The sequence below is a fragment of the Girardinichthys multiradiatus genome, chromosome 2, assembly GCF_021462225.1.
Source record: "Girardinichthys multiradiatus isolate DD_20200921_A chromosome 2, DD_fGirMul_XY1, whole genome shotgun sequence".
NCBI classification, from domain to species: domain Eukaryota; kingdom Metazoa; phylum Chordata; class Actinopteri; order Cyprinodontiformes; family Goodeidae; genus Girardinichthys; species Girardinichthys multiradiatus.
In genome coordinates, this window is record NC_061795.1 from 32,830,105 (window position 1) to 32,845,586 (window position 15,482).

General features: G+C 38.5%; 1 protein-coding gene across 1 annotated transcript; it reads left to right on the plus strand.

Annotated features, from left to right (window-relative positions):
- The first annotated feature begins 1,250 nt into the window (after positions 1–1,250).
- On the plus strand, positions 1,251–9,976 carry sinhcaf (SIN3-HDAC complex associated factor). The gene is made up of 6 exons (XM_047347978.1): positions 1,251–1,511; positions 5,090–5,217; positions 5,324–5,423; positions 6,411–6,534; positions 6,640–6,790; positions 9,097–9,976. Exons 2-6 carry the CDS (start codon positions 5,090–5,092, stop codon positions 9,410–9,412), a joined length of 819 nt encoding a protein of 272 aa, XP_047203934.1. The 5' UTR covers positions 1,251–1,511; the 3' UTR covers positions 9,413–9,976.
- The last annotated feature ends 5,506 nt before the right edge of the window (positions 9,977–15,482 follow it).

A 15,482-nucleotide genomic window follows, 5' to 3' on the forward strand; every position in this document is an offset into this window, starting at 1 on the left:
TGTTTATTTTATTGTTTCAAGCTGTCAATCCAAAACATTTAATATTAAAATGACAAAAAATATTCTTCATATTTTGATTATGCAACTAATTTCTCAGGAAATTGAAACACATGTCCCCCCTATCAGCATCTTAAGGAGCAACATTTTGAAGGGCCTGTGACAGTCTGCATCCTCAGCAATGTAGTAGACCATCTGCAGTGTGGTAGACAAGAGGACCCTGGAGAGGATAGTGAGGGCAACCTGAAAAGATGGGAGTGTCCCTAACCTCTGCCTAGCATCTGCTTCAGAGCTGCAACAGCAACAAGGCTTTGAGCATTGTCGAATTCCTCACAAACTACTGCAGTTTTCTGCAACAAACTGATAAAATATTGTACAGCTGTTAAGATTAAAGATTTTGTAATATTTCAGTTATTTTATATGTTTAATCCATTTAGTGCCTGGTAATATATTCATACCCCTTTCGCTTTCATATTTGGTCACGTTACAACTACAAACTTAGATGTTTTTTATTGGGATTGTGTGTGGTAGACTACCTGCTTTCAACTACCTCTACACCCCTGACCTGTCTGCTGTGCTCCTTGTTCTTCACAATGCTGTTTGTTTGCTACTGTTCTCCAACATTCCTCTGAGGTCTCAAGGTTGCACAAATTTTATTTAGGTGCATCAGATTTAATGAGGCTGAATGAATTGCATGCCACATTTTGCAGATTTTTATTTAAATTATTATTTTTTACCATATACCCTTTTCCTTCCACTTCACAAACATGCCTACATTTTATCTGATTACTTGTTAAAACCCAATAAGTGCAAGGCACTCTATATTTGGGGTTTATCTATTTAATCATTTTTTATGCTAATCGGTTAAAGGATGCTAATTTCTTATTTTATTGTAAAGGAATCACTTATATATATATATATATATATATATATATATATAGTTGTTATAGGAAGATGTTTGCTCCTGACTGCTCAGTGAGTCTGGAGATAAAAGTTTACCCACCATCTATTTTAATACTAATCTGGTTGTTTTCGTGCGTATTTTAAATCAACAAAGCCCATCTCGGCGCTAGACGCCGAGCCCCCTGAAAAACTATAGGCCTCCAGACGAGCCATCTGGCGTCCCGTAGTAAAAAGGCAGGCCACGCCCCTTTGCTTACATTCTCCAATGTGCCATAGCAACCGGGGCCGAGCCCCCTGTTCCCGCGTAATATTCTCATCCTTATAAGGCCAGACGAGCGCAGACGCACGCCTACGTCACACGTCGTTTATGTAAATGGTTTGATTGAAGAAAGAGAAAGAAAAAATACAGGGGGCCCTGAGCTCTACTCTGAAATGGAGGTGTGGATGTGACGCATGCGCACTGGCTTCACAACTATCCAGTCCCGTCCTCAAGCGCAGACATCAACAAGAGAGCGGGTTTACTGATGCGGGTTCTTTCTCCTAATACTTAATCGTTACGACGCTCTTCAAGGATACTTGCCTTGTTTCAGCTTCACCAAACTTCCAACAAGGTAACGTCAACGAGAGGTTCATGTTTGTTTTGGTGCGTTTTACAGGCCGGTTTTTAAAGTCTTTGCTACGCTTTCACATGTGTAATTAGAAACAAGCTTCGAGTTGTCTCTGAACAATTGCTGTTGTTTTGGGGCCTTCCTGCATGGTCAGCTGTAGGTCATGTTGTTAATGATTGAAGTGAGGGGAGGTAGTGGAAAAAGGTGGAGTTAAAGGGAAGCTGTGTCTCAGAATTGGAAGAAACGCAGACATGAGAAGCAGATTGTGGTTGTTGTTATTGGTGCATTTGGCTGCGTGAGGGAATCACTCATTTTGATCCCTCATGCAATTTCACTAAAGTCGATTTTTAAAGCATTTTTAGTCCAGATTTTTAAAAACACTGCAGTGCAGTATGTTGAAATAGTGGATATTTTGGTCTGTTGTACATATTGACGCCAAGTTGAGTCTCTCACGCCCACCCGGAGAAGAGATGCGTCTCAACACGCGGGCGCCGCTGTCAACAAAACACCTCCTGCTAAACGCAAACTGTCCGTGAACGCCTCATTGAGCTTAAACTGCCTTAAAAATCGTGTTTTGTGCAAGAACTATGTGAAGGTAGCCGCTTTGAACTTTGCGCACATGTTTGGTTAGACGTGGACAGTTGCAGTGACGCGGCTGTGCAATAACAAAGAGTAAAGATCAAATTACACGTTTGTAACAGAAATGCTGTATTTTGTTGTGCGAATTGAGATAATTTGCTTTGAAAACGCCTTAATCTCAGTTTGTCAGGCCGCACGAAGTTGGAGTGAGGAGGGGAAGTCGGGCATCGTCGAGCAGAGGACAGTCATAAAATGGGTGCGCAAGAAGCAGGTCGTGTGGCATGCCATGCTTCCTCGCTGGAGAGTGGGCGGTGAAATTTCAGCGACGTGCGCTTTTCTCTCGGTGAAGACAAGCGCGACCTTTACATTTTTTCTAAAAAGTTCACGTGCTATTAAAGCAAGAGCAACAGCTTTCAGCGGGGTTTGTTACAGTTTACTAGTTAAAATTGCAGCTTTTGCGAAAAATCGCATCATACCCCCTTCTCCACATTGCCTCCGCCTTTGAAGTGTGTTGCCATGTTGAGTTGCGTCACGTACTGTATTTTGCTGCATAGATCGTATGTGAATCACAGAAAGCCGACTGGGAGATAAAAAACTGATCTACTTGTAGGCTACTCCAGAAAGAACAAGTGTTGTAAGCCGATTTAAATATGTCGGACAAAATATCCAAATATCATAGTTTATTTGACATTATTATTATTATTATTATTATTATTAGTAGACATAGTAGTGATATAGTAGTAGTTGCAGCAGCAACAGAAGTACTAGCATGCAATAAGTCTTTATACCATATAATCATAATAATTGTATTACTACTACTGAAAATAATAACATTAATAATAATGATGATGATTTTTCTTCTTATTAGTTATTGTGTTATAATAATAATAATATTGTAGGTAGTAGTAGTGGTAGCAGTATGTAAATGTAATAGTTATATTATTGTTATGTTTATTTTTGCCATTCTCCAGTTTTGTTTTTAATCTTCTGTTTTTTTTTATTGTTGATTATGGTTACAAATATATAGTATGTTTTGCATATAAACTGCTCATCCGATTTATATAAATGTGCAACAGCCACCTTTTGTCCAAAATGAGATTTTACTCTTTAAAGTGCATATGATGATTATTTGCAAAACTCCTAGAATCCTCCTAAGGTTTACTCACCTGCCTCTTCTTTAAAGACCATCAATAAGGGATTTATTTTTCTCGTCAAAAGAATTTGTTAGTGAGTCAGGATGACAGGAACTTGGATGAACATTTTTAGTTATAACGAATATCTTCTCACAGTTTGATTTTTTTGCAGCTGCTAATGTTTTGAGCGCAGATAAATGATAATCGATTGTCAGCTGTGCATCCCCTGGTATACTCTATGAGCCTGCGTGTGCCAATATGGTTTAAGGAGAGACTTTACATGTTTGAAGCACAATGTTTAAACTTAGATTACTTCCTGCAGAATACATGTTTTTTAAATTTTGATATTAACAATAGGAATTGTTACTTTTGCCTATTAAATCAACAAAATATGTCTGCATAAAAATAGACCATCTCTGTAGTTTTCTTTGAATATTGTAACTAGAAACTTAGATAATGCACCAAAATGTATTTGCTGCAAATTGGCAAAGACGTAATAAAAATTCGAACTGTAATTACTGTCAGAGGTCATTGAGAAGATGAAGACTTTATATACAGGAGCTCTAGTAAGGCAATCAAACAAAAACATCATTAATCAGACAGAATCATTACATTTCTTTCTTATGCAGTGATTAGCAGGTCAGATGCTGAAAAATTAGATTTAAAAAATTTATTAAACACCTCTAAACTAAGAACCAACATTTTTATATTAATATTAATCATATTAATCACATTAATAGATTAACCAACAACAGCCTGGGCATTGATTCAGTTTCTTTGAGGGTAATACAAAAAAATGAAACATAGACTTTGGTGCATAACTGGGGATCCTCTTTTAATCCCTTCATTTTCTGTTGGATTTAAAACTTCAACCTCGATCATAAAACTGGCAGGACAGATTTATCTGTTATAGTTCTTTTGGAAATTGGCAGGTCAGATCTAAAAAAAAATTGGAAACTCTTTTTTTGAGTAAACCTGATTGGTGTGTCTACAATTAACAACTATGCCAATAAACTTGCTTTGGGTTCTTGAGATCCTATAAAGACATTACACTTGGTGACTGGTGACTCACGGTGTCTAGCTTTAAGAACCACCGTACTGGTACAAAGTCTGTATCATTTTTCCTTCAGTCATGCATTATTTAAAATATAGTGTAAAAGTCTTGAAATATCAGATTTTTAAAAATCTACTATGTTAAACTTTAGGTTGTATGTGAAATTAGCAGCCGAGTGAGGGGTCTCTGAATTCTTCTTATCTCTGCATGCTCCTTGTGCACTGTCAGAAGACCCCAAGGACTGATGGCAGAAAAAAAAGGAAAATCCAGTCTGGGGGGCGCGGCTCCCAGTTTTGCCGCAGTTGGTCCACATGTGTTCTGGGAGATTACATTTTGCCTAGCAACATAAATCAGCATGCGCTTCTGCATGTTGCACGCTTCTAGGTGTTCGAGTCTCCTCCTGCAGACATGCTCTAATTTCACATGTTTTTCTGTGGCCAAAAGCTATCATTTATTTTAACTGTGATATGTAGGCATGATGTGCAGCCTGCCTGCAGGCTCGGTGCGTGCCAGGAGTTTCCTAAACATTGCATGAATCCAGTGAGCACAGCATGGTGACATTATCTGTCTGACACGCTGTCTGACTGTTGACCTACTTCCATCATGTGGGTCACAGCAGAGAGATGCTTCACCAATATCTCTTAACTGTGCGCAATGTTTACAATTAAATATGTTTTAAATGAAATACATCACTGATTTTTTTTAATGTTATTTGCTAAGATCCAGCTCATTCTAAAATGTGTGTCTACATAGTCTGCACATGATGAACATTGATGATGAGGTGTTAAAATGTAAATTTCTGTCTGTGCACGCAGATGTTTGGCTTTCATAAGCCCAAAATGTACCGTAGTTTGGATGGTTGCTGCATCTGCCGGGCCAAGTCTTCCAGCTCCCGGTTCACAGACAGCAAACGGTACGAGAAGGACTTCAGGAGCTGTTTTAGGTAAGAAATACATCTGAACACTTGCTATTTTGTAAAGACGTCATGCACACATTACGGTTTTCGTTTCTGTAATTGCATCCCAAGTTGTAACAAACTGTTTTTGCAGCCTGAGTGAAACCAGATCTGGAGAGATTTGTAACGCCTGCGTCCTCCTTGTGAAACGATGGAAAAAGCTACCAGTGGGAACCAAGAAAAACTGGAACCATGTGAGTCTGGGGGGCATTGGGGTTTTGACATTACAGTTCCTTACAAAAGTATTTCCACCCCATGAAGTTTTCTGTGTTTTATTTGATAATACCCACACAAAGTGGTGGGGGGGGGAAAGAAAATTATGCATGACTTTCAAACATGTTTATAAATAAATCTACCTCAAATTAAAAAAGCTGGGGAACATTAGTGAACAAACCCATGACCCATGCTTAGAGCATATCACAGAAAACTGTTCAATTAAATATTATACCAAGTTGTTGCCGTCCATCTGAACTGACTGTCCAGAGCAAGGAGAGCCTTAATCAGAGAAGCAGCTAAGAAGAGGATTATAACTCTGGAGGAGCTGCATAGGTCCACAGCTCAGGTGGCAAAATCTGTTGACAAGACAACTGTTATCTGTATGCTCTACAAATCTGGTCTTTATAGACGTGTGGCAAGAAGAAAGTAAATTTTAAAAGAAAGCCATTGGAAGGTCTGTTTGCTCTTTCCAACGAACCAGTGAGTGTGCAGAAAAAGGTGCTCTGGTGAGATAAACCAGAGGTTGAACCGTTTAGCCTTTAAGTAATACTGAATGCATGGCAGGAAACTGGTAGTGCACATCACTCTGAACACCCCCTTTCTACAGAGAGACATGGAGGTGGCAGCATCATGCTGTGGGAGGAGCTTTTCTTCTGCAGGAAAAGGGAAACTGTTCACAAGGCAATCCTGAAAGGAAAGTTGTTGGAGACTGTAAAATCTTGACACTGGGTTTGAGGTCTACCAACACTAAACGAACACTTTTTACATTTTTAATTTGTAAAAAATTATCATATTGTTTCTTCCAATTCAGAATTACATTGCACTGTGTGTTGGTCTATCACATAAAGCCCTATACAATATAGCAAGGTTTTGAGGTTGTAACATGATAAAATGTGCAGCAATTAAATCCTTTTGCATGGGCACTGAATCGTGGAGACCTTAAAGCAAATGATTCTTGTGTGCAGGTTGTTGATGCCAGAGGAGGACCCAGCCTAAAGATTACATCCAGGCCCAAGAAAATCAAAACCATCTCCAAGAAAGCTCGGCCGAGCCAGATCAGCAGGCTGCAGAAGGAGCTCAAAAGAAACAGTTAGTTCTGAGTGTTACTATTCCCTCCCACCAGTATACGGTAACCAGGGTGGAGCCTTAGATGGTCAGAAATAACACGCTCCTGTCTTTTGTTCTGCTCACCAGATTCAGATGCCCACAGCACAACCTCCAGTGCCTCTCCAGCTCAGTCTCCCAATTACAGCCACCTGTCAGACGATGGCTCCGACACCGAGCTGAACCCGGGGTCCAGTCGCTCCCCTGTCTTCTCCTTTCTGGATCTCACTTATTGGAAGAGGTAGGCCTGATGCTGAGACACAAACACATATTACTCAGACATACTTAGTTTTATGGCATGTAAAACACCAAAGTGCTTTCACAAGCACTAAAGGTCTCTGAAAGTCAACCCAAAACTCTTTTGATTCTTTTCCACTTTCATCTTTATTCTGGTGCTCTTTAAAGGAAGTCTAATTATGCTCAACAGTGAAGACCCCTGATGCCCTATGTTACAAATGTCTTCCTCAGTCTTATAAGAAATACAAACACATTCTGTCAGACTAGGTAATCACAGCTATAGAAGTTTTACCTTTCATCTTTTCTCTTTACATCGACCTACTGTTGAAATTTGCTGTGGAAATAAGGTTTGGAAAACAAATCAAGAAGCTGTTATGCTTAAGGATAACACCACTACATGTAATGTCAGCGGTTCAATTTCACCTAAAATGACATCCTGATAATTTTACAAACATGTTTCTTCCCAGTTATATTAACATTTTGAGGCGTATTAATTTATAGAGCCACGAGAAAGTACTTTGCCAGTTACAGATCTGTTTTTTTCTTTTTGTTACACCTAATTAACTTTTCTGAATGTCAAAATAAATTTTATATCAGACAAAAATAACCTGAGAAAAAAAATATCCAATGTAACCTGGCAGTATATCTAAACATATTTGCCCTCTTTGTGAAATTATGAATGAACTGGAATTAATTACACTTTTTGGAAAGCCTTAATCTCACTATCTAAAGCCAGATCTGACTATTTTCAGACCCGTAAATTAATAAATCACTTAAACAGAACCTCTGACATTATAAAAGTACTCATTAAACAACACATCATGCTCTAAAGTAAAGACATTTAACAACATATGGGAAACAAAGTCCCTTATATCAGTCTGGAAAGTTTACTAAATCAATTTTAAGTTTGTGGGACTCCATTGAACCACACTGAGAGCAACAATCAACAACATGGAAAAAAACACGGAAGAGTGAAATTTCCCGGGAGTGGTCGGCCGATCAAAGTTACTCCAAATGTGCATAAACAACTCAGCCATGAGGTCACAGAAGAACCCAGAACAACATCTAAAACAATGCAGTTCTTGCTTAAGGTCAGTGTCTATGGTTCAGTAGACATATTGGGGTTATTGGTAACAACAAGACAGAGACTGGGTAAAAATCCCATCCATGGGAGAGCTCCAGGGGAAAAACTACTGCTGGGCGAAAAGAACACAAAGGCCAGTTTCACATTTACCAAAAAAAAAAAAAAAAAACATCTGAACCCTTAAAACCTTTGGTAAAATATTCTGTAGACTCATGAGACAAACATTGAATTATTTGGAAGGTGTCAGTCTTCTTACATCCGGGAGAAAATTAACACGGCATTTCAGAAAAACAACATAATACCTAGAGTCAAACATGGTGATGTCTGGCTCCGCTTTGATGCTTAACAACCTGACAGACTTGCTGTCATTGATTCCATGTTATTAGAACCATGAATTCTGCTCTCTGCAAAAATCTTTTAGGAGAATATCCAGCCATCAGTTTGTGATCCGAAGCACAAGCAAACTTGCAACTGCAGCAGGAAAAAAAAAATGTCCAAAGCATTTCAGCAAAGTCACTCCAGAATGATAAAAAATGTTTTGGAATGGCTTATCAAACTCCAGAGTTCAATCTGATTGAGATGGGACAAGATGACCTTAAACAGCCTGGTCAAATTCTTTTAATTTAGCCACATTGCTGAATTAAAACAATTCTGCAAAGAAGAGTGGGCCAAAATGTCTCTAGAGAGGTGTAAAGGATTCATTGCCAGTTATTGCAAACGGTTGATGCCAAAGATGGAACGTCCAGTTATTAGGGTTAGGGTGCAATTACGTTTTCACATGGGGCCTCTAATAAAAACATAAATCCTAATTTGAAAACTGCATTTCAGGCTATTATTGTTTAATATTAAAATGTGTTTGATAATATAAAACATTTAACTGTGACAAAAACGCAAAAACAAAGAAAATCTGTTAAAAGGCAAATATTTTTTCAACATATAGTGAGAATTTATTAGATTTTAAAACCATTTTGTTAGTTAGGGTATTTGTTTTGAACATAGATCAAAATTGGTTGAAAATTATATTGACAATATCTGAAAATTTGTAAAAGAACTAAACACTTGGAATGCTTTTATTAATCTAGGAGTTGACAAAATGCTTTAACACTGATTTGTGCTGATTTTCCCAGTTACACTTTTAGCTGCAGCAAGTTAACAAACGCAGCTTTAATCGTCCTTGTGTCTTTTCTCACGTCTGATGGGATGCAACGCATCTCGTTGTGTTGCAGGCAAAAGGTGTGCTGCGGAATAATCTACAAGGGCCGCTTTGGGGAAGTGCTCATCGACCCCCATTTGTTCAAACCCTGCTGCCGCAACAAACAGCGACAGCAGCAGCAGCAACAGCAACAAGAGGAGGAGGAAGACGAGGAGGAGGAGGAGGAGGAGGTCGAGGTAGAGGAGGGTCAAGTGGGGGTGGATAAATCCCATGTGGAGGAGGAGGTGGTGAATGAGACGCCTACGGGTGTGGAAAATGCAGCGCCTGCTAAGCTATGTGTGACAGCACCTTCAGCCAGCAGTGGGGAGGTGATGGAGGAAGGCTGGTGAAGTACAGACGCCCCCTTTTCCTCCATTTGGCAACATTCTGAAGAAATCTCGGGATGGATTTTTATTTTTTATTATTTGTTTCGTTTTTTTCTCGAGCAGTTACAGAAAGGAGTTGCCTCAGATTGCCTTCAATCAAAAAGCAGCTAAAACATCTTTGGTCTTCTCCATGATAACGTTGGAGGATTGTTTATTATTATGGTAACTGTAACTTATGGACTTTTATATTCTTTCTGTATTTTTAGTTGTATTTGATATTTTTAACCATGCTGATGGTGGACCATCATCTGTGGTGTTATTGATCTACTTTAGATGAAATGCTGGAGCTCCGGTTTTCTGGTACATTTAGCAGATTTTATTCCAAATCGCAATACATCTGCTTATTTACAAAAAAAAAAGGTGCTACTTAAACTTTATGACTCAACATTTGTAACATTTGAACCCATTCTCACTGTGGATCTTCTCAGCTTACATATTTATGCCTGATACAGGCGCATCTCAATGAACTAGAATATCAACGAAAAGGTAAATTGTTTTTTAGCAAATAAACTCAAAAAGAGAAACTTGTATTTTATATTGATTCATTAGACACGGGGTTATACAGGTCCTTCTCAAAATATTACCATATTGTGATAAAGTTAATTATTTTCCATAATGTCATGATGAAAATTTAACATTCATATATTTTAGATTCATTGCACACTAACTGAAATATTTCAGGTCTTTTATTTCTTAATACGGATGATTTTGGCAAACAGCTCATGAAAACCCAAAATTCCTATCTCACAAAATTAGCATATCATTAAAAGGGTCTCTAAACGAGCTATGAACCTAATCATCTGAATCAACAAGTTAACTCTAAACACCTGCAAAAGATTCCTGAGGCCTTTAAAACTCCCAGCCTGGTTCATCACTCAAAACCCCAATCATGGGTAAGACTGCCGACCTGACTGCTGTCCAGAAGGCCACTATTGACACCCTCAAGCAAGAGGGTAAGACACAGAAAGAAATTTCTGAACGAATAGGCTGTTCCCAGAGTGCTGTATCAAGGCACCTCAGTGGGAAGTCTGTGGGAAGGAAAAAGTGTGGCAGAAAACGCTGCACAACGAGAAGAGGTGACCGGACCCTGAGGAAGATTGTGGAGAAGGGCCGATTCCAGACCTTGGGGGACCTGCGGAAGCAGTGGACTGAGTCTGGAGTAGAAACATCCAGAGCCACCGTGCACAGGCGTGTGCAGGAAATGGGCTACAGGTGCCGCATTCCCCAGGTCAAGCCACTTTTGAACCAGAAACAGCGGCAGAAGCGCCTGACCTGGGCTACAGAGAAGCAGCACTGGACTGTTGCTCAGTGGTCCAAAGTACTTTTTTCAGATGAAAGCAAATTCTGCATGTCATTCAAATTCTGCATGTCATTCAGAAATCAAGGTGCCAGAGTCTGGAGGAAGACTGGGGAGAAGGAAATGCCAAAATGCCAGAAGTCCAGTGTCAAGTACCCACAGTCAGTGATGGTCTGGGGTGCCGTGTCAGCTGCTGGTGTTGGTCCACTGTGTTTTATCAAGGGCAGGGTCAATGCAGCTAGCTATCAGGAGATTTTGGAGCACTTCATGCTTCCATCTGCTGAAAAGCTTTATGGAGATGAAGATTTCATTTTTCAGCACGACCTGGCACCTGCTCACAGTACCAAAACCACTGGTAAATGGTTTACTGACCATGGTATCACTGTGCTCAATTGGCCTGTCAACTCTCCTGACCTGAACCCCATAGAGAATCTGTGGGATATTGTGAAGAGAACGTTGAGAGACTCAAGACCTAACACTCTGGATGAGCTAAAGGCCGCTATCGAAGCATCCTGGGCCTCCATAAGACCTCAGCAGTGCCACAGGCTGATTGCCTCCATGCCACGCCGCATTGAAGCAGTCATTTCTGCAAAAGGATTCCCGACCAAGTATTGAGTGCATAACTGTACATGATTATTTGAAGGTTGACGTTTTTTGTATTAAAAACACTTTTCTTTTATTGGTCGGATGAAATATGCAAATTTTGTGGGATAGGAATTTTGGGTTTTCATGAGCTGTATGCCACAATCATCCGTATTAAGACAATAAAGGACCTGAAATATTTCAGTTAGTGTGCAATGAATCTAAAATATATGAATGTTAAATTTTCATCATTACATTATGGAAAATAATGAACTTTATCACAATATGCTAATATTTTGAGAAGGACCTGTATATTTAAACGATTTATCTGTCATCATTTTAAGTTTATGGCTTACAGCTAATGAAAACCTGGAAAAGGAGTTTAGCAGAAAATTGTCAAGTATAGTGACATCATGGTCATTGAAGCAGGTATTGGTGTTTTTTTTTCGCAGTGTGGGCAGATTCCAAGTTGTCCTAAAAAATAAAGTCAGGATTTCTATAAAGCTTTTATGCAGAGGGAGGGATGCATAAAATGCTCTAAGATGTCCTGGTAGACTTCTGACCTGGCTTTGGACTTGATACAACACAGTAGACCAACTCCAGCAGATGACATGACTACCCAAATCGTCACTGACTGTGAAAACTTCACACTGAACCTGAAGATTCTGTGCCCCTTTACTCTCTCTTCAGATTATTGGACCTTTATTCCCAAAATGCTAAATTAACTCATGTAAAACAAGTTAATTTATTAATGATGCTGAACAATCTCTACAAACTGAATGTCCCTTAACCTCTTGAATAATTTTGGCTTTACGATTCTCTCAAACCTGCAGTTATTCTATCCTTTTTTACCACACTTTTTTCTCCCACTCAACTTTCCATTGATATGCTTGGATACAAATTTCTGTGAACAGTCGGTTTCTTCAGCAAAGGCTTTTAGCGGCTTGCCCACCTCACGTAGGGTGTAAGTGACTGTTTCCTGGATAACTGTTAAGTTGGCAGTCTTCCCCAGGATTGTGACGACATTTCTCTGTTAAAAATCCATGTTTTCATGTCTTGTGAAATATTTGATTTTCTGAGAAACTACAGTTGGGTGTATTTATTAGCTATAAGCCATGATCATCGTAATTAACAGAAATATGTGGAATGACTATGTATGAGATTTCTTTTTTGAGTTGAATTAGTAAAATAAATGAACTTTTTGATATTATAATTTATTAAGATACACCTGCATAGTGAGAGTTATTTTATTTATTCAAAGATATCCCTGTTTTTTAATTATTTGGAAGTTGCTTTGGAACGATTGACACTACACTGACAAGCACAGACATGTACAGCAGCCCCTGTGTTTTTCTTTCCTTTCACGATGACATCCCCTCCTATCGGAGGTTTTTTGTGTGTGTTTTCTGTTAGAACTTCTGTGTGCAAATGTGGATCCATTTAAATAAGGCCTATTCACAGTCTCAACAGCAAGTACACCAGCCTTAATTGTGTGTTACAGACAGTGCTAGTGTTAATCTCGGATTGGTATTAAGGAACAAAACAAAAAGGGACAGTACCTATATTTATTGTGGCCTCAACAACACGCAGTGCATTCTGCATGAATGGCAAGCTCACTCGTCCAAAAGACCTGAAAACTCCCGATGCATGAGTCTTGAAACATTTTGCATGGCCTTACAAAAACTGTAAATCTTGCTTATTTGTTGTTTTTTTGGATCCGTTTTTTCCTAAGTCGTAACTTATTTTTGTATGTAACAAAAGATGTGAGAAAAAGGAGAAATAGTGTCTTTGCATAATAATATCACACCAAAAACAACAGGAAATCACAGAAAATCGGTTTAGAGTCATTCAGCAATACCAATGTCAGTAGTCTCATGTCATTTCTTGGTTAGTTTATGGTAAAAGTCTTTATACAAGCTAAAATTCTATGCCATTGCTTCTAATAAACCACAAATGTGTTGTGATGTATAGCCTGATAATACTTTATTTATCAATCGAAAGCCAAAGCACATTGAAATTCACCCAATGTCAAAACAATGCAGGTTTTCTATGGCCACTTGTGTTTATCCGGGCCGTTTGTATGTATCTTTATGGTATTCTTAGAAAGAAAACAAAAACAAGCAAAAAAAAAGAACACTAATATGAAATTTCATACACATGTTGATCGTTTGGAGCTGTGGGTTTGATTTGTACATAAAAGGGCCGGGAGGGTCAGCCGGCCCGTTTCATTATTTATTTAATTCATATTTATTTGTATCCCGGCTTAGACGTGTTGTACTATAAATTCTTTGCATCATTAGCTTTTCATCTTTAGGAATGTGATTTTGACACGGATTCCCTTCAAAGCTGCGTCAGGTCAATTTATCTTTTTTTGTGCAACTATTTATTTGCTCTTCAACCGAGTTGCGTGCAACCTAACTTATACTGTATCACTGCTTTGCATCTGTATCATGTAGACTGTAACGACTGGTAGACTGCAGCCAAACTGTACATCTGTTTAATCTTATAGCTTACAAATATTAAAGTAGTAGGAAACCATAGTAGGATACCTAACTTTAGACTTGCATGTACTGTTGCTATGCATTAACTTAGCTTACAAGTTAGACAAAGCGGGTTTTGTATTTTTTTATACGCCATGTACTTTTTTTACTTGTCCCTTAATAAAAGTAATTTTGTGAGTTTCCTTTTGTGTGTTTTCTGACTGTCTATTTTAATGGAGGCTTTAAAAGGCCAAGGACATAGTAAATTGGATTTCACCTATTCCCTATTTTTCACTTAATCCATCTTATTCCCAATCATGGTCGTCCTTCACTCTTAACAGACACAAAACCCTCTACTAGCCCGGTCAAAATCCTTCCAACCTCAGTGTTTCTGAACGGTTTTCAGACCTGACCAAACATACATTCTTTGTGACAGACATTATTAATCTGTACCTCCAAACTGTCTGTGTCCCCATCCCTTTTAAACATGCTTGGACTCCCCTCGGCCAAAAGCATCATAGGCCTATTTCTACATAACTTTTTATTCCAAACATTTTAGGAGATGCTGTGGCTGGCCAACTGATTTCTATTCTGGAAAATCACAAAACATAAAAAAAAAAAACATCCAACTGGTCTTTATAAAATGTATTGAACAGAAACTGTTTTATCTAAAGTGTCATGATGACTGCAGATTCTGGGGAATTTACTGTTTTAGTCTAAATTATTGGAATTCCTACTGAAATTACAAAAAAAATAAATAACTTCCTTCAACTGAACTCTGAGAAGACAGAGGGTCTGATCTTTGTCCCGGAGAGCATGGTTCCTTTGATCAGGCAAGAGATTGGACATTTCAAGTCGACCAATCAATGTCTCTAGAATGTCCTTCAAAACAACTCCAAAACCGTTCATATGATTTGAGAAATATTTCCAAACTAACAATGTTGGTGTCAAAACAGGAACTTGAAATGGTTATTTATTCTTTTATTTCCCCTCATTTAGACTACGTTCACACACGTTTCCCATGTAATACTAAAAAAGCTCTTGATCACCTGTAGTTGTTCCAAACCTTTGAGGCAAAACCTAACTGGAACAAACAGAAGGGGTCACATCATTCCAGCTGTAAAGTTTTTGCACTGATTACCTGTTTTTATAAAATTTATTTCTATTTGCTGCCCTGAAAAAACCATGAGATCCATATCTCATGACAAACAGGTGAGGGTCGGATCAAACATTTGGGAAACTGAGAGCTTTGCTTTTTGACTTCACACATTTTTAGACTATAAAAGACCTGAGAAATGTCTGCAGATGAAGCCCTGATCTGTCTATTCTTCTCCGGCTTCATCCTATAACCAATTGGTGAACAATACACCCAAGATATTTAAAACCCTCCACTTGAGGCTAAGACTTATCCCCAACCTGAATGGAGAATTTCAACTTTTATCAAATGAAACCATCTTCTCAGACTACGACAAGAAAGGCTCACTCAAACATCTGTTTTTCAATTGTTTTCTTATTTAGGTGTCTATTTATCTTTTTATGTTTGTTCTGTAAGTTCCCTTTTTAACATAGATGTGTGTTGAATCCACAGAAGAGTCAGAATCTTGGCTAAAAGCTGATGTAAACCATTTCCACAAACACAATTAAAACTACAAAATGGCGTCACTGCAAAACTTGG